This window comes from Equus asinus, chromosome 14 (genome assembly GCF_041296235.1).
Source record: "Equus asinus isolate D_3611 breed Donkey chromosome 14, EquAss-T2T_v2, whole genome shotgun sequence".
NCBI lineage: Eukaryota > Metazoa > Chordata > Mammalia > Perissodactyla > Equidae > Equus > Equus asinus.
The window spans coordinates 41,158,481-41,178,309 of NC_091803.1; the positions used below are offsets into that span (position 1 = coordinate 41,158,481).

Sequence of the window (19,829 nt, forward strand, 5' to 3'; positions counted from 1 at the left end):
TCCCAAAGAATGAATGACAAAGTGAAGTCATCCAACATGCAGCAACACTAAGTTCCTAGAACTAACATATTCAAGTAAGTAACATTCAGAGACAGTATTTATTACCTACCATAACTTCAGTTTCAGCATCAGGTGAATGGTTAGAATTTCCTGATGTAATTTTTCCAGTATCTGAAAGAAAATTATTCAAATATGAACATTTGACAAGTTTATTAAACTATTAAATATTTATGGACTTTGTTAATATATGAATGCTGAAACAATAATAATGGGGATACTTATTAACTGTTTATTATATAATCGGAAAAAGTAACTTAATTGACCTTACCTATTCCAAAAACTGAGGAACCAGTGCAAAAATAACCAAAATCTAATTTTGGTTTGAGAGATTCTGTCCTTCTGTAACTTTACAACTATATTAGTAACCCCTTTTTGAAACTCTATCTGTAAATTAATAGAGCAGTTGAGGAAATAAACTTGGAAATGTACACATATTTTATACACAGTAGCTTGAGACCAAACTACCTGAGATGACTGAGGAGCATTCATCCTAGAACCAGTAGAAAGCCTCAGATAAATATAACTATTTCATTCACAATCTTAATAGCCCAAACCATGGGGACAATTAAGTAGCTATATAAGCAGAGGCAAAACTTTCCGAAATTAAGATGCAAATATTCTAATTCAGGAAAAAATGAAAAGAAAATGAGGAATTTTGAATGAGAAATTATGAACCAACAAGGTAGCTGTTTTAATAGCAAATTTATTGGAAATCTGAGGTTAAAAATTATTACAGAAATATCCTAAGACTGAAACTCTAAAGGGCAACAAGGTACTATCTTAAGCAAATTATAAGATAACTTAATAGATAAAACGAAAAGACAAACAAAAAACCCCAACGCTACCACCAACACAGGCCAGAGCAAACAAGTAAAAATAATGCATATGAAAGGTACGTAGTTTTATAGCTTACAAAGCCATTAAATAAGAAACAAAAAGCCATAAATTGATAAACAAAAGGTTAAAAAGAAACCTTCAATTATATTAAGGCATCATTTATTTATCCTGGTAATATTAATCACAGATATAAATTAAAACATTTTTGACAGCAGAATCAAAACTTCATTTTATTAAAAGATAATATTCAATTCTCTATTTTAAACAAATAGCAATTTGAAGCTTTTTGATTTGATAGATCATATTTTAATCAACTTAAGATACCTGTTGGATTTGATGTAATTGGAGGTGTCAAATTAGGGCTTTCCACAGAAATCAACATAACATCATCATTGTTACTAAAATGATAAAAAAAATTAAGAACAAAATAAACTAAACGTGCATTAAGCTTAAACAAGAAATCAATGGTTAGAATTCTTCTAACTTAACATTATATAACTGACATGTTTTAATTTAACAATTGTGGGAGGTGGAATGGAGATGATAAAACCAAATACCCAAGAAACCCGGGTATTAGTAATTAATTATATGACCAAAAGTTCATGGATATCCAATAATAATGGACCCTTAAAACTTAGTAGAGATGTATTTACAATGAACCCAAATATACAATCTATAAGTATACAATATAGATAAATACACAAAATATACAAAAGTCACTCTAGCACACATACTTGCCTTCATAACTGAAAGAAATCCATTAAGACACTTTGACTCTTACAGATACAGGACTATAACAAATAAAGCTATTGAAAAATCGTTTCTGCCACTATCTACATTATATCACTATAGTAGCAACATTTACCTAACACTTACTAAACTGAAGCAATGATGGTATGTGATGCTGATTATGGTTACAGAATATCCTGAGTCAGAAGATTGTCTTCTATTCCCATTTGACTCTGACTCTCCTTTTATGAGTATGACATTTAATCAAAATTTTTGTTAAGAAAATCTTGACACTGGAGCCAGCCCCATGGCCTAGTGGTTAAGTTCAGTGTGCTCCGCTTTGGTGGCCTGGGTTTGTGGTCCGGATCCCAGGCGTGGACCTACACTACTCATCAGCCATGTTTTGGCAGTGACCCACATATAAAATAGAGGAAGATTGGCATAGATGTTAGCTCAGGGCTAATCTTCCTTAGCAAAAAAAAAAAAAAAAGAAGAAGAAGAAAGGAAAAAAATGAAATCTTCACACAAATTTCATTAAGGCCATAAAATTGCTAGATGAATTTTCTATACACCATTTTAATATTTAGCTTTTGTATTTAGGTCTATGATCCATTTCAAGGTATTTTTGTATATGGTGTGAGGTTATTGTTGAGGTTCACTTTTCCCCTCTGGCTATTCCAGTATTTTGTTGAAAAGACTATCTTCTCCCCATTAAATTACCTTGGCATCTTTGTTGAAAACCAATGGACTGTATGTCCTAATGGACTCTCTAATCTGTCCATTGATTTATATGTCTACCTTTATGTCAACACCACTGTCTTAATAAAGCTTTTAATAAGTCTTGAACTCACGTAGTGTATGTCTTCCAACTTTGTTCTTCTTTTATAACATTGTTTTCCTCCAGGTCTTTTGCATTTCACATAAATTTTTGATCACCTAATGGCTACCAGGAGTTTGATTGAGATTACATCAAATGTATAGAACAATTTGGTTGAAGTAGCATCAATAATGAATTTTCTGATTTGTGAACACGGCCTATCTCACCATATATTTAGGTCTCCTTTAATTTTTTATGTTTGAACTTTTAAAATTAATTAATAAACTCATTTTGAGCAGTTTTAGTCTTACAGAAAAATTGAGTGGCAAGCACAGAGAGTCCCATATACCCCCATCCCCAAACAACCTCTCCCACTATCAAAATCCTGTACCCTGGTGGCATGCTTGTTACAACTGATGAACCCACACTGACACATCATCATCACCCAAAGTCCAGAGTTTATAATAGGGTTCACTCTTAGTGTTGTACATTGTGTGGGTTTTAACAGATGTATAATGATATGTATCTGCTGTCATGGTATCATACAGAACAGTTTCACTGCCCTAAAAATCCCCTGTGCTCCATCTAGTCATCCCTCCCTGATAACCCTTGACAATATTTGACCTTTTTACTGTCCTCATAGATTTGCCTTTTCTAGAATGTCACATAGGTGGAATCATACATTATTGAGCCTTCTCAGATTGGTTTCTTTCACTTAATAATATGCTTTAAAGCTTCCTCCATGTTGTTTCATAGCTCACTTTCTTTTTAGCACTGAATAATATTCCGTTGTTTGAATGTACTACAGTTGAGTTATCCATTCACCTACTGAATGACCTCTTGGTTGCTTCTAAGTTTTGGCAATTGTGAATAAAATTGCATTTTATGTGATTCCGTTTTCTTTCTTAACATATCAATTATACTTCTTTTTTCTAGTGGTTGTCCTAGAATTTGCAATGTACATTTTCAACTAATCCAAGTCCAGAATTTTTGGTTGCTGGTTTTGTTCTCCCAACACCTTAATTTCACTCCACTACCTTTCTGCTTACATAATTTCTAAGAAGTCAGACATAAGGTGTTTTTTCCTCTGGTTTCTTGCAATATTTTATCTTTGATTTTCTGAAGTTTAAATATGATATGTTCAGGTGGAGTTTTCTTAGTCTTTATCCTGCTTTGTGTTCTCTGAGCTTCCTGGATCGATGGCTTGGTGTCTAACATTAACTTAGTCATTTTGCTTCAAATATTGCTTCTGTTCCTTTCTTTTTTCCTTCTGGAATTCTCATTATGCATATCTTACTCCTTTTGTAGTTGTCCCAAGTTCTTGGACATTCTGGGTTGTTTTCTTTTTTTATCTTCTTTCCCATGGCTTTTCTGTTTTGGAAGTTTCTGTTGCCATATTCTCAAGCTCAGTGAGTCTTTCCTCAGCTGTGTCTATTCTACTAATGAGCCCATCAAAGGCATTCTTCAATTCTGTTAGTGTTTTTTACCTCAAGCATTTCTTTTCTTAGAATTTCCACTCTCCACTTACATTATCCACCTGGTCTTGCATTTTGTCTACTTTTTCCATTAGAGCTCACAGCATCTTAATCATAGTTTTTCTAAATCCCCAGTCTGACCATTCAAACGTTCCAGCCATATCTGACTCTGGTTCTGATGCTTGATTCAGTCTCTCCAAACTGTGTTATTTGCCTTTTAGTATGTCTTGCAATTTTTTGTTAAAAGGTGACATGACCTACTGGGTAAAAGCAACAATGGTATACAGGCCTTTAGTAATATAATGGCAAGATGTAGGGGGAGGGGAAGCATTCTAGTAGTCCCTGATTAGGTCTCAGTCTTTCAGGGAGCCTGTGCCCCTGGAGTGTGAACTTCACTAGTGCTGCTCATTCCCCTCACCCCACTTAGGTGGAACAAGATGGCTAGAGGGGGTTAGGGTTAGGTATTTCCCTCCCTCCATGTGGAAGGCCAGAGGGAGCAGGAGCTGGGTATTTCCTTTCCCCCAGGTAAGTTAAGCTCTGCTAATAGTTTCTCTTTAGGGCAGGCCTTGTTAAAAACAGACTGCTCTGGTGTATTTCAAAAGGTTCCTTTTACACCTTCTCGCTGCTGGAAGCTCGAGGGGATTTTTCTCCAATAGTTACCGTGAGGATCTGGCAGAGCTCCTGGAGACAAAACTCTCAAAACTGTGGGGACCCCCTATAATTGCCCCCCTCCATGGAGTTTTTAACTCTCAGATTTGTCTACTCTGAGCCTCCAGCCGTTAGTTTAGGTTTTCCTTCCCCAGCACTGGTTCCCATGGAGATTTCTGCTCATGGGTTTCTGCTCCAGTTCCACTATAGTGTGATTCTGTTTCCGCCTGTTGCTCTCTCCAGTTTGTGGGGCAGCAGTTTACTCTGTGACCTTACTTCTTTGATGGATCTAAGAAGAGTCACTGATTTTTTTCAGTTTGTTCAGCTTTTTATTTGTTGTTAGAATGGAGTGATGACTCCCTACACACTGGACCAGAAATCTGAAGTCTGCTTTGTAGTTTTGGAGTACATCTTATAGATATTTTGGTATTTTTATCCCTATGTATATCATGTTCTTTGATATTATTGTAAATGGTATTGATGTTAAATTTCAAGTTCAAACTGTTTGTTGCCTGTACATAAAAATACTAGAGAAATAGTATGAAATATATACACACACCACATAGTATAGAGGAATAGTATAATATATACACACATATATACCCTATATAGAAACACAGAAAAATATTTTATATTTATCCACATATTTATAATTTCCAGCACTCTTCATTGCCTTATCTTTGCATAGATCCAAATTTCCATCTGGTATTATTTCTCTTCTGCCCGAAGAACTTCTTTTAACACTTCTTATAGTGCAGGTCTGCTGCTGAGGAATTCTTTCACTTTTCTTTTAGTATGAAAAAGTTATTTTTCCCTACAGGTTTGATTTTTTTCACTGTGTAGAAATTTGAATGGACAGTTTTTCTTTCAATGTTTTAGAGATCTCTCTCCATTTCAATACTTTAGAGATCTCTAGTTTGCACAGCTGACAGCAAGAAGTCTCCTCATCTTATTTTTTGTTCCTTTCTGTGTAATGTGTCTTTCCCCCCCGGCTGCTTTTAAGATTTCCTTCTCATCACTGACTTTCAGCAATCTGATTATGATATGATTTTCCTTTATGCTTCTTCTGCTTGGGTTTGTTCTTTTTTTCTTTTTTCTTTTTATATTTGTGGGTTTAAGGTTTTCACCAAATTTGGAAAAATATTAGGCGCTATATTTTTATGCCCCCCCTCACCCTCTCCAATGATGTATATATTAGACTGCTTCATACTCTTCCACAGGTCTCTGATACTCTGTTCATTTCTCCCCACATGCTTTTGTTTGAACAGATTCTATTGCTATTTCACTGAATTTTTTTTAAACAAAAATCAGTATCTATTCCGTTGTTAATCCTATCCAATGTAGTTTTCACTTTAGTTATTGTCTTTTTCATCTTGAGAAGTTCAATCTGGATCTTTTTATTACATCTTCCATTTCTCTCCTGATGTTCATATTTTCTTCTACATTGTTCGATATGACGAGTATACTGATAATAGTTGTTTTATGTTGTTGTCTGCTAAGTCTATTAACTATATTATTTCTAGCATTTCAATTTTCTCCTTGTTATGGGCTATACTTTTTGCTATTCTGCATGCATGTAATTTTTTATTAGATGTCAGACATTGTAAAATTTACACTGTTGGATGATCTTTCATTCTTTCAAAGAGTTTTGGACTTTGTTCTGGCATGCAGTTAAACTACTCAGGATTAGTTTGATTCCTTTGAGTCTTTTTAGCTTTTTTGGGTGGGCCCATCGCAGTCTTTAGACTAACTGAGCCCTACTACAGCTACACCCATCTAAGGACTCTATCTGTTGTTCCAAGATATATGATAAGTCTCTTCCTTATAGCCAGTGGGAAAGCAACATGTTCCCAGGCCTGTGCAACTTCCAGGAAACGTCTGGCTTTCTTTTCAATGGTTCTTTCTCCACTCTCTTGTAGTTTCATCCTTTGCATGTATAGATCTGTATCTAGCCGATGATTCAAGGGGTTCCCTTCGCAGATCTTCAGAGCTGTATCTTTATACAATTTCCTCTCTTCATTGTCCTGCCTCACAAATTCTAGCCAACTTAGACTGCCCCATCTCTGCTCTAAATGCAGTCAGACCACTAGGCTGTTGGGCTCCTCCTGGCCCTGCTCTTCTACCTGGGAAACGCCTCCAGGCAGCAGGCTGGCACAATGGTAGGGGGCATTTGTTTGCCATCTCCAAGAAATCATAGTCTTGTACTCTCTGTTGAACAGTGTCTGAACACAATTCTTTTTCTTTTTTAGGCTGGTTTTCTAGTTGTTTACAGCAAAAGAACAATTCCTGTAGCAGTTAATACTTCAGGCAGAAGGAGACATTTTCTACATATTCATTTTCATTTTGTGAGTCAACTGTTTTGCATGTACATTTTTAAACACAGATTTAATTCAATAATTTTTCCCATTATCAAATTTATCAATAAGAGATTCTGACAATAGCCATTATTTCTAAGTTTGATAAAGAAAAACAAATGTTCAGATCTCAATTTTATCAAGAATATTTTATTCTCCTTATCCGTCTTTGGCCTCTCACAAAACTTACAAACTTTATTTTATCTATATTTTTTCCTACTAGTAATAGTCATCACATCGATGAGGGACTGATAGCTATATTTACTTTGTTGCTTAACTACAAGAAAACCACAAGCAATTCTTCATATGTTTATTATACTAGTCAAAATCTCTTATCAATCTCAAAATTCTTCATTTAGTATTTCTGTATTTCTAATATTTCTTAATATTTTGACTTGCTGCTCTAGTTCATCAAATATGCTTTTATTTAGGAGTCTAAGAATCTAAGCAGAAAGACTTTAAAAAGCAGAGTGAAAGTTCTGGCAATCTCACTGGGCTGAGGAGGTAAGGGTTAAGACCTGAGACCCACCAAGGTGGAGGGGCCCTGGTGAACACTCCAAGCTTTCAGCTGGAATTCATGGAAGGCTGTGTCTTAAGAGCCAAATAGCTGGAGGTAGAAGGAGACTTACCAAAATAACAGTAAGCCTCAATTTATGCCATTCCCTGAGTAGATGAGGTCATCAGGCCCTACTCTATCTGGCCGAGGAGAGAATACACTTTGCCTATAGGAAGATGATATCATTTAGAGCCTCACCAATTTTTCAGAAATTATCAAGCAGGCCAACAGATAGAAACACCAGAAACTGACCAAAAACCAAAAGAAGCAGCTTAGATGATCCAGATACTGGCGTTACAAAACAAGGGCGTTACCAAAATCTGATTAATAGTTTAAAGAATACTAAGCAAAGATGGAGAAAATAGTTAAAATCAGATGGAACATTCAGCAGAAAAGCAGAATCTATGAAAAAAAGACTACACTGAAATTAAGAGGAGTCAGTTCACATAAAGACACTATTAGGGAAGCGGAGAGAACTGAAGAGGAAAAAAATATTTATAGTAAATATATCTAACAAAAAACTTGAGAAAAGACAGGCAACTCAAAAGCAAAACATGCAAAAGTCTTAGAGAAACTTCACAAAAGAAGATACGCAAGTGGCTAACAAACACAAAAGTGTGCTTAACTTCATTACTAGAAGTAAATACAAATTCAAACCAATACGTAATGCTATAAACATACCAGCATGGCTAAAATGAAAAAAGCAGATAATGTCAAGTATTGACGTGGATATTCAGCAACAAAAACCTCATGTACTTTCAGTGGGAGTATAAGTTGGTACAATTTCTTTGGTAAAGTGGTAGTATCCATTAATCCTGAAAAATACACATATCCTATAACCTTCCAATTCTATTTCCAGGCAAATGCCCAACAGAAATGTACATATGTACATTTACCAAAAGACATGTAAAGAATGTTCATAGCAGCACCATTCATAATTTCCCCAATCTGCAAGCAACCCAGATGCCAATTAACAGTTGTGAATGGGTAAACTGTGGTATATTCATATGATGGACATCATTTGGCAATGAGAATGAACAAATTATTGCTGCTAAGCCAACAGCATGGATGAATCTCACAACATAATGTTGGGCAAAAGAAGCAAGCCACCAAAGAGTTCAGTGAGTATGATTCCATTCATATAAATGTTAAGAGCAAAGAGAAACAACTTATGGTGTTGCTATTAATGCTTATCCTGAAAAATTCATTATAAATCTGCAAACTAAAGATTGGAATTTCATGAGCATTTAACGATATGTAACTTTCCACTGACTGCTACGAATGATGGCTGTTTTTTTTAATGCACCATGTGTGTGAGGAAAACTGAGGACAGTGATGATTTCCATGGTCATCTGGATGCACATAACATATGTTTCTACTTGCATTTTACCTTGGAGAAGAATTTCTGTGTCTAAAATTAGTAATTAAAATTCTGCAGTAATATTATAATGTAGTAGTTTAAGAACATGGGTTCTGGAGCCAAAGCCTGGCTCTGCCATTTACTAGCTGAGTGTTTGGGGCAAGAAACTCCTCAGTTTCCTCATCTGTAAAAGAGGAATAAGTTTATTATTAAGATTATATGAATGTTAATAATGAGTAGGAAGGAGCATATGAAAATTAGTAGGAAATTTCTTAAAATACTGTGGCTGGTAACTGTTTCTTTCTCCTTTGTATTTTTCTCAACACTTCTTTGCATGAAATTCAACGTAAGACTTATTTTTTAGAAAATATTAATGTTTCATTCAATCAACACTGGTGAAGTGGTCGGTTCCTGGGTGCCTTAGACCTTGAGGCTTAATTTTCATCTTCAGAAATGACTACACATAAAGCCATTTTCTTCCTATTTAAGCAAGTTCCTTCTTCATTAAGTATGTGTTCTGGTTCATAAACCTTCCTTCTATGAGCTTCCTCAGCTCAGCTGTTACTGCCTTTCCCGTTTCCTTCACATTCTAAAAAGAAAAATGCTTAAACTTCTAAATCCAACCATTACTATAAACACAGAAAGTCAGTAGTGGCACTGATTCCTTCGGCACTTGGGATATCAGAATAAACAATTATAAAACCTCCTGGCTTTCTCTAGAGTTACAATAATGGGGGAACGACGTGTTCCTTTTTCTTTTTTAAAAGTTCCTTTATTTCTTAACATTTTAAAAAATTTAAAAATAAATTATATGCATAGAAAAGTACACAAATTGCTATGTAGAATAGCTATGGTGGAGCCCCCCACACTTGAACAATCTGAGAAGCTATATTAAAAAATTTTAAGTAAAGAAAGAAAAAATAAGAATATCTGTTTGAAGACATTAGAAAGCTGTGATGGAAGCCAGGACTTAAGGAACTAAGATCCCAGAGAGGAGGAAGGTATAGAGAAGTGGGCTAGATACTTGCCATTGATGCTCCTCTCAAGGCGTTGTCAACTAAGCCATTCAGGAATACTAAGAATCTAAGCAGAAAGTGGCTCAGATCATAGTGGATAACGTCATTTAAAGCATCTACAATCTTCAATACACAATGTCGAATATTCAAACAAAAAAATTAGTAGGTGTAATAAGAAACAGGACAAAGATCAAAAATAGCAAATAAAAACAGAGCTCAAAGTGACCTAGATGTAAGAGTCTTAAGAAATAGATAAGAAAATAACAGATTAAAATGTTCAGAATACATGGATGACAAGATGAAAAATTTCACCAGAGAACTTGAATCTATCTATAAAAAAGAATCCATTGGAAAGGGGAGAACTGAAAATTAAGCAAACTGAAATTAAGCACTCAATACACATGGGTTTACCAGCCACTTGGATCCAGCTGAAAAGATGATTAATAAACTGGAAAATATTACTAGAAAATATCCAGACAGAAGCATAGAGCACAAAAAATATGGAGTGTACAGAGAAGCATGTAATTGAAATAGAAGGGGAGAACAGACAGAATGGCACAGAAGCAACATCTGAAGAGATAATGGCCAAGAATTTTCCAATGATGATGAAAGACATCAAATCACAGATTCAAGGACTACAAGCACTAATCAGGACAAATTAAAAAACAACCAACCTCCACCCACAAAAAAACTAGCATCACATAGTATACTGATGAAAACCAAAGCAGAATATCTTAAAGCAGCTAGAGAAACACAGCCATTTTCTTCAAAGAAGCAACAATAAGAGTGATGTCTAACTTTTCAACAGAAATTATAGAAGTCAGAAGACAATGTAATGACATCTTGAAAGTGCTGAAAGAAAAAAACTGCTAACCTACAATTCCATACACATGTTAAAATATCCTTTAAAAATAAAGACAAGAGCCAGCCCTGATGGTCTAGAGGTTAAAGTCTCACCACTTTGGTGGCCCAGGTTTGGTTCCTGGTTGTGGAACCACACCACTCGTCTGTCAGTAGCCATGCTGTGGCAGCGGCTCACGTAGAAGAACTAGAAGGACTTACAACTAGAACATAGAACTAAGTACTGGGGCTTTGGGGAGAAAAAAAGAAAAACAGGAAGATTGGCAACAGATGTTAGCTCAGGGCCAATCTTTCCCAGCAAAAGAATAAAAAAAAAAATTAAAGACAAAATGAAGTTATTTCCAGACAAAAACTGACAGAATTTATCTTGAGCAGAACTAAAAAAAGAAACGATACATGGAGTTCTTCAGGCAGGAGAAAAATTATCCCAGATGGAAAGATGAAAATATAGGAAGAAATAAAGAGCAACAGAAGGGTAAATATGTAGGTAACTCTAAATGAATAATGACTATACAAAATAGTGATGTTACTTTGTGAGATTTAAAATAATGTAATTAAAATGCATGAAAACAGAAAAGATGGGGAGAGCAGTAAATAAAGTATTCCAAGGTCAAGCATTGCCTACAAAATGGTAAAAGTAGCAGTTTATATTAGACTCTAATATTAGAGTCAAGAATCCATATCATGACCTTTGGGATAATTTATAAAGGAATAATGAAAGATGTATAATTAACAAGGTAATGGGGAATGGAAAAAAGAAAGATTAATCCAAAAGAAGGCTAAAATTAAGAGACAGACTAACAGACAGACACAGATAGATAGGGGGAAAAGGACCAAAAAAATAGATGGGACAAATAGAAAACAAGTAATAAGATTATAGTTATGAACCCAAATATACCAGAAAGATTACATTAAACATAAACAATCTGGGGCTGGCCCCGTGGCCGAGTGGTTAAGTTCGCGCGCTCCGCTGCAGGCGGCCCAGTGTTTCGTTGGTTCGAATCCTGGGCGCGGACATGGCACTGCTCATCAGACCACGCTGAGGCAGCGTCCCACATGCCACAACTAGAAGAACCCACAACGAAGAATACACAACTATGTACCGGGGGGCTTTGGGGAGAAAAAGGAAAAAATAAAATCTTTAAAAAAAAATAAAAATAAAAAAAATAAACAATCTAAATTTTCTAATTACTAGATAATTTTCAAATTGGATTAAAAATAATGTTCAATTTAATAAATAGTTTAGCACCCACATAGCCGTCAATGACATAAACACATTTGCAATGATCAGCACTTCAGAAGCTGATGTGCTTCTATAACGATCTCATCAATCTCCTCCATCAATAACATGTGTGGTATTAATTTCCATTATACTCTTTAGATCTCCCATCTAGCTTTGAATTCCTCAATAGTCTACTTTTTCCTCTGGCTATTTTTGAACTTCACTTGAATGAAATCATACTATTCTTTTGTGTCTGCTTTTCAACAATGTGTTTGTGGGAGTAACTCACACTGTTGCATGTGATGGTAGTTCCTTCATTTTCGTTAATGTACAGAATTCCACTGTATGGATTTACTGCAATTTATTTTTGTTTTCAACTGCAGATGGACAATTTTTTCCTTCCAGTTGTTGGCTATTATGGAAAAAGCTCCTAGTAAACATTCCTATACATATATCCTATTGCACATGTGTGCATGTCTCCAGCTAAGGTTTATATCAAGGGATGGGGCTGCTAGGTCGAAGAATATTCAGATCTTCAGTATTTCTTGATAATGCCAAATTTCTTCTGAAGTACTATACCAATTTACTCACCCAATAACATAATATTAAATAAAACCAATCTGCTTTATTTCAAAACCTCACCAATACCTGGTATTGTCAGATTGTACAGTGTTTTACTTTTCCTTACCTGATATGCAATGGTATCTCACTGTGGTTTTAATTTGCATTTCCCTGATTACTAAGACAGATGAGCACCTTTCCATATGTTTACTGGCCATGTGGAATTCCTCTTTGGTGAAGCAGAAGTACAGTCTTTTGCCCAGTTTTCTTTTGTATTATCTGGCTTTTACTCATTAACTCACTGAAGTTCTTTATATATATTCTGGGTACTAGCCCTCTACAGGTTATGAGGGCTGCGAGTATCTTCTCCCACTCAATGGCCTGTCGTCTCACTATCTTTACAGTGCCTTTTGAGAAAAGAAGTTTCTAATTTTAATGTGGTAAAATTGATCAATTTTTTCTTTTATGGCAAGGATATTTGTGTCTTAAGAAATCTCTCCTTATCTGAAGTTCATGAAGACATTCTATATTACCTTTTAAAAGCTTGATGATGTTTCTTTAGATATTTAGTTCCGTAATCCACGATATTCATTTTTACGTATAGCCTGACATAGAGATCCAATTTCTTTCATATTTCTCCCAACATGAATAGCAAATTAATAGTACCATTTACTAAAAGTCAATAATTTCTCAAATGATCTGCCATACAGTCTCCATCACATACCACAGATACATATGTGCACAGGTTTCTGGACTCTGTTACACTGCTCTATTTCTATAGCACTTGCCAATATCACAGTGTCCTAATTACTGCTGTGATGACCCGACTTCTGATGGCAAATTCCTTCTACTTGTTTCTCTACTTAAAGGATATCTTGCCCTCTTAATCTACTGCATTTAAAATCAGCTTGTCAAGGTCTATAAAATTACACACTGGGAAACTGACGGAAATTGTAGTCTATAAATTAATTTGAACAAAAGTGAAAACATTTTATGATACCGCAATGTCTAAACCATAAACATAGTATATTTCTCCATTGAATTTCTCCTTAATATTTCTCAAAGTTTTGTGATTTTCTTCAGAGTAATTACAGGTCTTGTTAAATGGATTCCTAGGTACTTGATATGTTTGGTGCTATTGTAATGGTATTATATCTTTTTAAAATTTTCATTTCCTAATTGTTTATATTTGGTATATAGGAATACAATTGATTTCTTACATATTCAAGTTTGGCAATCTTGCTAAACTCTTATGAATCCTAATAATTCATCTATAAGTTCCTCTGAATTTCCTACATACATACCCAAGCATCCAAGAACAGTAATAATATTGTTGCTTTTTTTGAATCCTTTGTATTTTTACTTTTCTTTCATTTTTTTGCATTTTTGCATTAGCCAACATATCCAGTATAATGTTAAAGTGGTGATAGCAGGCATCCTTCTGTTTTGTATCTCAAAGGGAATATTTCCAGTATTTCACCATCAAATTTGTTTTAGAGTTTTTGTAGATAGTCTTTATCAAATTGAGGAAGTTACCTCCTATTCCAAGTTTTCCAAGAATTTGTCTTTAATTATAAACAGGTATTTTATCAAAACCTACACCTATTGTGAGCTGATGATGATTCTTCTCCCGGCAAATTACATTAATTGATTTATGATTACTGAACCAATGCTGCAGCATTCCTGGGACAAACTCAATTTTTATAGATTGTTGAACTTGGTTTACTTGTATCGTGTTTAGCATGTCTGCATCTATTTCGTGAGTAAAAGTAGACTGTAATTTTCCATTTCTGTAAAATTTCTAAATTGATTTTAGTAAAGTATCAGAGTTATACTAGATATCTAGTCTCATAAAATGAACTGAAGAATATTCCCTCTTTTTCAATTCTTTGGAAGAATTTGTTTAAAATTGGTGTTGTTTCTTCCTTAAATGTTTTATAAAACTCACCCTTGAATCCACCCATCAGGGTCACATCACACATTTGTTACACGTGTTCTCACACTCACTATGGGCTCAGAGAGCTGCCTGAAACAGTTTCATAAATCGTAGGTTCTTTCTTCATTATAGAGCATAAGGTGGATTGTGCATATCATAGATACAAGCCACTGATAAATTTGACATATTAGTCTATAAAATGCTATTTTAAGGGTATCTTCACTTTTTCACTTCCATTACCAGCATTTTCTTTTTCTTTTTTGCCACTTTAGGAGTTTCAGCACATGCATGAACAAGGGTTAACAACAAAGACGATGAAATTTGACTCTTGCCTTCACCAACTAAATAAATGCCTTCTTCACAGCAGCTTCCTGGCTCAAAGCTAAAATGAGGGCCTCAATGTCATGGAATATTAGGGTTTTTTCCAAAGAGTCAAAGCTGCATGTAAATTCTCAAATACCAAGAATTTACTGTAAATGGTGTAGATCTCTAAGGCTTCTCTTTGTTTTATAGCATCCTGGAGTATGCATAGTTATTTGGGGGAAAGAGTGTTGTTCTTCAAACAATAGCATCCTTTAATTCACTCATTTTTGGTTATATATTTTCCCTTTTCTAAAAGCTGAGGAATAATTAACATATAAAAGTAAAACCACATGACATTTTAAGGAGTGGACGTTAAGAATAGATAAATAATATTGTAAAGTTCCAAAACTGTTAGAATTGCCAGTGAAGAGAATTCATTAAAGTGTCCCCCTCCACCTTGAACATCAATCCAGGCCGAGAATCACCAAAAATCTTTCTTTGTTAAACTAAACTGCCTCTTCCCTGCCAGCCCCAAATCTTTTAGACTAGATTGGAGATTAGGTGTCCCCCCTGCTTTGGACAAGTAAGTTGACCTTTTCACTCTAATTTGAAGTTACCATAATACTTTCAACATGCAGGGAACTAATTAAAGGCACTTTTTTCCTAGTCTTTCTTACTTTCGTAGTCGTCTTCTTCTGGGTAATTTTTTTAAACCACTGTTTCACAGGGCGTTGACTTTCTCCATACGTAGAATTGGAAAACTACTGGAGCGATCCAGTTGATCACTCTAGTCACCATACCAAAGACAGAGAGCATCACAATGAAAAACCTCATCATCTAACCAAGTCAAAATTTTATCTAGTACTCTTAAAACAATATTGATAGAAGCTTTGGAGAGCCAATTCCATTCGTCCATAAAAGACAAATATAGTGTTCATATGAAGTTTTAACTATTCTATACTTAACTGAGAAAAGGGTATATGTTCACAAGTATATATTTAGCTAAATAAATTTATGCATTTTTTTGTAGAAATGCCTACCTTTCAGAAACAGCCTCATCATGTTCCCGTGAGAAATTAATCTCTTCACTTGCTTCTTCTGAAGGATTAGAAGGCTTAGAGTCCACAGAGGTCTTTCTTTCATCTGGACTCTTAAGTGACACTGGATTCATATCCAAATTCATGATCTCTGCATTTGCAACCTATTAATTGGGTGAGGAAAAAGAAGTTGAGGAGAGGGTTACCAACTGTGTTCTTCGAGACAAAATTGATGATAGGTAAGATTTCACTTGAAAATGTTCTCAAAATTTTCTCGCACAAATATGGCAAAACATACATTAAATTATGTCTATTTCAATGGCTTATAACCATGATTGTAGTTTCTCTGCCAAAATGAATAAAAAAAATACTCGAAATAAAAATGATAGTACAAAGCAGCTTCTTAGTTTAGATGGAAAGAAGGAAAAACAAATACTTAAGCACTTAGATAACACTTTATTCCTATTAGACTAAGTTTTAGGAACTGTTAAACATTAGACCTTAACAAGGAGACTTTTTACTTTGTTATACTTTTAATGATGAGTGAAGACCAGAAAGAAATCAAATTTTCAACTTACTCTTCCAGTCCTTGAGTTTTGTTTAATACTTGGAACTGAAACATTTAGCCCATGCTTTGGTTGAGAACTTGGAGTACTGAAAATACATTGTATATTAATCAATACCAAAGGATCAAGTGATTGCATAACACACGGGCTTTTCCGATAGATAGCATGAACAAAAATGCAGGTACACAAAGACAGAATTCTGAAATGTTATTATAGTAAGTGTATGTATTTTACATGTAGAAATAGGTTCAAACAACAATGGAAACCAATAGCAAAAAATATTTGGTATCTTTTCACTTCCAGGACAAAGTGGCATAGACCCATTTTTCCCTTCTTCTCCCTTCTAAGCACAACTAAATATCCCAGAAATAATTCAACAGATAATCATAAAGGTGGAAAGAAGAAGGCAGACCGCCTGGGGACCTCAGGATTGAGGAGCTACACCACAGTGAGTTCCCTGAGTTTTTTTATTCTCCATATATCCTGCACTGGGTGCCAGAAAGGCCAGGACCCATCTTTCATCCCAAACCTAGAGCAGGTGTGGCTAATCCCCCACTCCACATCTGCAGAGTCAGCGGTCAGATTCACTGTGGCAGTAGTGTCAGCTGGGTCCCTAACCTGACACCTGAGGTAGCAGTGGCCCTAATCAGCTGCAGGAGCAGTGTTAACAAAGCCCTGTGAGGAACCAATCCCCAGGACTCCACACCTGGAACAGCAGTGGACCAAATCCAGTGCAATGCCAGTGGGGCGACCACCCCCCAGCTGGGATGGCAGTGGGCATGGATGATTGAAGAATCAGCAATGTCCCTACTCCACGCTTGGGGCAGCGGCAGGCCCAATCCACTGCAGTGGCAGCAACTATTGGCCAACATTTCCTGAAGTTCCCACCCACAGCCCTGGGGAGCCCAGGCAGCACCTGCGGGCATTGAACAGGAGACCCAGTGGAGCCAGAGGAAGGAAGCCAACCAGAAAAGCCCGCAAGGGCTTTGGAAAGTAAGTTGTCATTAGAACTACAGCTCGCAAAAGGAGTCCAGGACCTGCACACTCAATCTACACACGGTAACTGCCTGCTGGAAGTAACAAACGCCTCATCTCTTCAAAGAGCCCTGTGTGTGAATGAGTACTGTCATCTTTTGACCCCTCCTAGGCACTAGAAGAAGGTTGTCCAGAAACACCATTGGCTCTCTCTCCAGAGCATGCTTTTCTGACAATGAACCTTCTAATTTTAAGATCTTTTGCAATCTGGATAGGCTCAGAATTTCCCAAATCAAGTCATGGTTGCTTTTGTGTGTGTGTGTGTTTGTTTCTTTATTCAATAATAAAAGGCAAATTGGAATATCACTATTTTGGGGTGGTGTATGCTGCATGTCCTGGGAACGTTGGTTGCTCCAGTGGGTTAATATGGTAAAGGGTCTGGTTTCTATTTCTTAAGATTTGATTAACTTCATTCTCCCTTTTTTTTAAATTTGAGTTCATAATAGTTTATACCACTGTGAAATTTCAGTTGTACATTATTTCTTGTCTGTCACCACACAGGTGCTCCCCTTCACCCTTTGTGCCCACCCCCTACCTCTCTTCCCCTGGTAACCACTGGACTGCTTTCTTTGTCCATGTGCTTGTTTATATCAAGTCATGGTTGCTTTTTGCTAAACAGTTCCTCCTTCAATTTCTCTCTTCCCTCCCACATTTCACTATAGGAAGCAAGAAACCTGGCCAAAACTTCAAACACTTTGTTCAAAAATCGCATCAGCCTAATAAAAATCCAAGTCATCACAAGTTCTGCTTTCTGTATCACTGTAGGACACAGTTCATCTAAGCCTCCTGCCACTAGGTAACAAGAATACCCCTTCCTCCAGTTTCTAATAACATATTCCTCATTTCCTTTTGAGTCCTCACCAATAGTGCTTTTAAAGGTCCCTATTTCTATCAACTGTCTGTTTAAGAAGATTTAGATATTCTCTTGGACTATATAGGTTTGCTCTAAGGTGTTCCTCATTTCCTTCTGAGCCCTCACTTGCAGTCTTCAATATCTCTATTTCTAAAAGTCTGCTTAAGGCAACCCAGGCTTTTAAAAATCATGCTCCTCAATATCCTTCCAGCCTCTACCCATTACACCCCATTCCAAATCCACTTCCACATTTTTATGTATTTATTACAGCAGCACCCCACATCTTCTGGTACCACATTCTGTATCAGTTGCCTGAGGTTGCTACTACAATTACCATAAACTGGGTAGTTTGAAACAGAAATTTATTCTGTCACAGTCCTAGAGGCCGGAGGTCTGAAATCAGTTTGACTAAGCCGAGATCAAGCTATTGGCAGGGCTGCATCCCTTCTGGAGGCTTCAGGGGAGAATCTATTTCCTTTTTTCCAGCTTCTAGAAGCTACTAGCATTTCTTGGCTCATAGCCCCATCCTCCACCTTCACTGCAATCATTCCAACCTCTGCTTCCATTGTCCCATCTCCTTCTTCTGCCTTTGACCTTCTTGACTCCTTTTTGTAAGGACCCTGTGATTACATTGCACCCACCAGGATCATCTCCCCATCTCAAAGCTTCTTTTATCAAGTAAAGTAACATATTTACAGGTTCTGGGGAATAGGTCATGGACATCTTTTGGAGGCCATTATTTACCACTATCAACCATGTTGGCACAATTAACACAAGTGACATTCATAGAACATTATACCCAATGTTCTTTTGTGTACATGGAATATTCAACAAGCAAAAGCATATCTTGGGCTATAAAATGTGTCAATAACTCTCAAGATTGAAATTTTACACAGTATGTTCTCTGACTAAATAAAATTAAATTAGATGTCAATAAAAACAAGATACCTAAAAAAGTCCCAAATGTTTGGAAATTAAACACATACATCCAAATAGTCCATGGGTCAAAGAACAATACCGCAAGGGAAACTGGAAATTATTTTGAACTTATGGAAAACAAAAATACAATATATCAAAGATTATATTATAATCTTTGCACTAAGAAGTGTAATAATCTAAACACTGAGAAGGTGCTTAGAAAACACAGTGCTCAGAAGGAAATTTATAGCTTTAAAAAGAATGTTCAAAATTAACGCTCTTGGGCTGGCCTGGTGGCGCAGTGGTTAAGTGCGCATGTTCTGCTTCGGCAGCCTGGGGTTCGCTGGTTCAGATCCCAGGTGTGGCCATGGAACTGTTTGGTAAGCCATGCTGTGGCAGGCATCCCACATATAAAGTAGAGGAAGATGGGCACAGATGATAGCTCAGGGCCAGTATTCCTCAGCAAAAAGAGGAGGATTGGCAGCAGTTAGCTCAGGGCTAATTGTCCTCAAAAAAAATTAAAAAAAATTAATGCTCTTTCTCTTAAGAAGCTGGAACAAAAGAACAAATTATATCCAAAGTAAGTAAAAGGAGGGAAATAATAAAAAATCAGAAATCAATATAAAAAATACAATAGAAAATTACTAAGATTTTAAAAACCCTAGCAAGACTGATCAAGAAAAAA

General features: G+C 36.0%; 2 protein-coding genes across 14 annotated transcripts in view; one reads left to right on the forward strand and one right to left on the reverse strand.

Annotated features, from left to right (window-relative positions):
• Nucleotides 1-19,829, forward strand: part of LOC123276796 (atherin-like) — a 68,473-nt gene that overhangs the window by 22,561 nt on the left and 26,083 nt on the right. For 2 of the 5 annotated variants that reach the window (XR_006513323.2, XR_011494320.1), the window contains 3 exons: nucleotides 8,336-8,597; nucleotides 15,766-16,011; nucleotides 16,642-17,678. The exons of 1 other annotated variant lie outside the window; for it this stretch is intronic. The gene's annotated coding sequence lies outside the window, so the exon portion shown is untranslated. Of the gene's footprint in view, nucleotides 1-8,335; nucleotides 8,598-15,765; nucleotides 16,012-16,641; nucleotides 17,679-19,829 lie in introns of those variants that run through there. 2 more of the 5 variants (XR_011494322.1, XR_011494321.1) reach the window with 1 other exon arrangement.
• The window catches only part of ATF7IP2 (activating transcription factor 7 interacting protein 2), a 57,485-nt gene that overhangs the window by 12,013 nt on the left and 25,643 nt on the right, over nucleotides 1-19,829 (reverse strand). For all 9 annotated transcript variants that reach the window (XM_014849935.3, XM_014849936.3, XM_070484940.1 and 6 more), the window contains 3 exons: nucleotides 15,776-15,936; nucleotides 1,222-1,295; nucleotides 110-171 (listed from right to left, as the gene is read on the reverse strand). In XM_014849935.3, coding sequence (XP_014705421.1) covers nucleotides 110-171; nucleotides 1,222-1,295; nucleotides 15,776-15,936 — 297 coding nt within the window. The remainder of the gene's footprint in view (nucleotides 1-109; nucleotides 172-1,221; nucleotides 1,296-15,775; nucleotides 15,937-19,829) is intronic.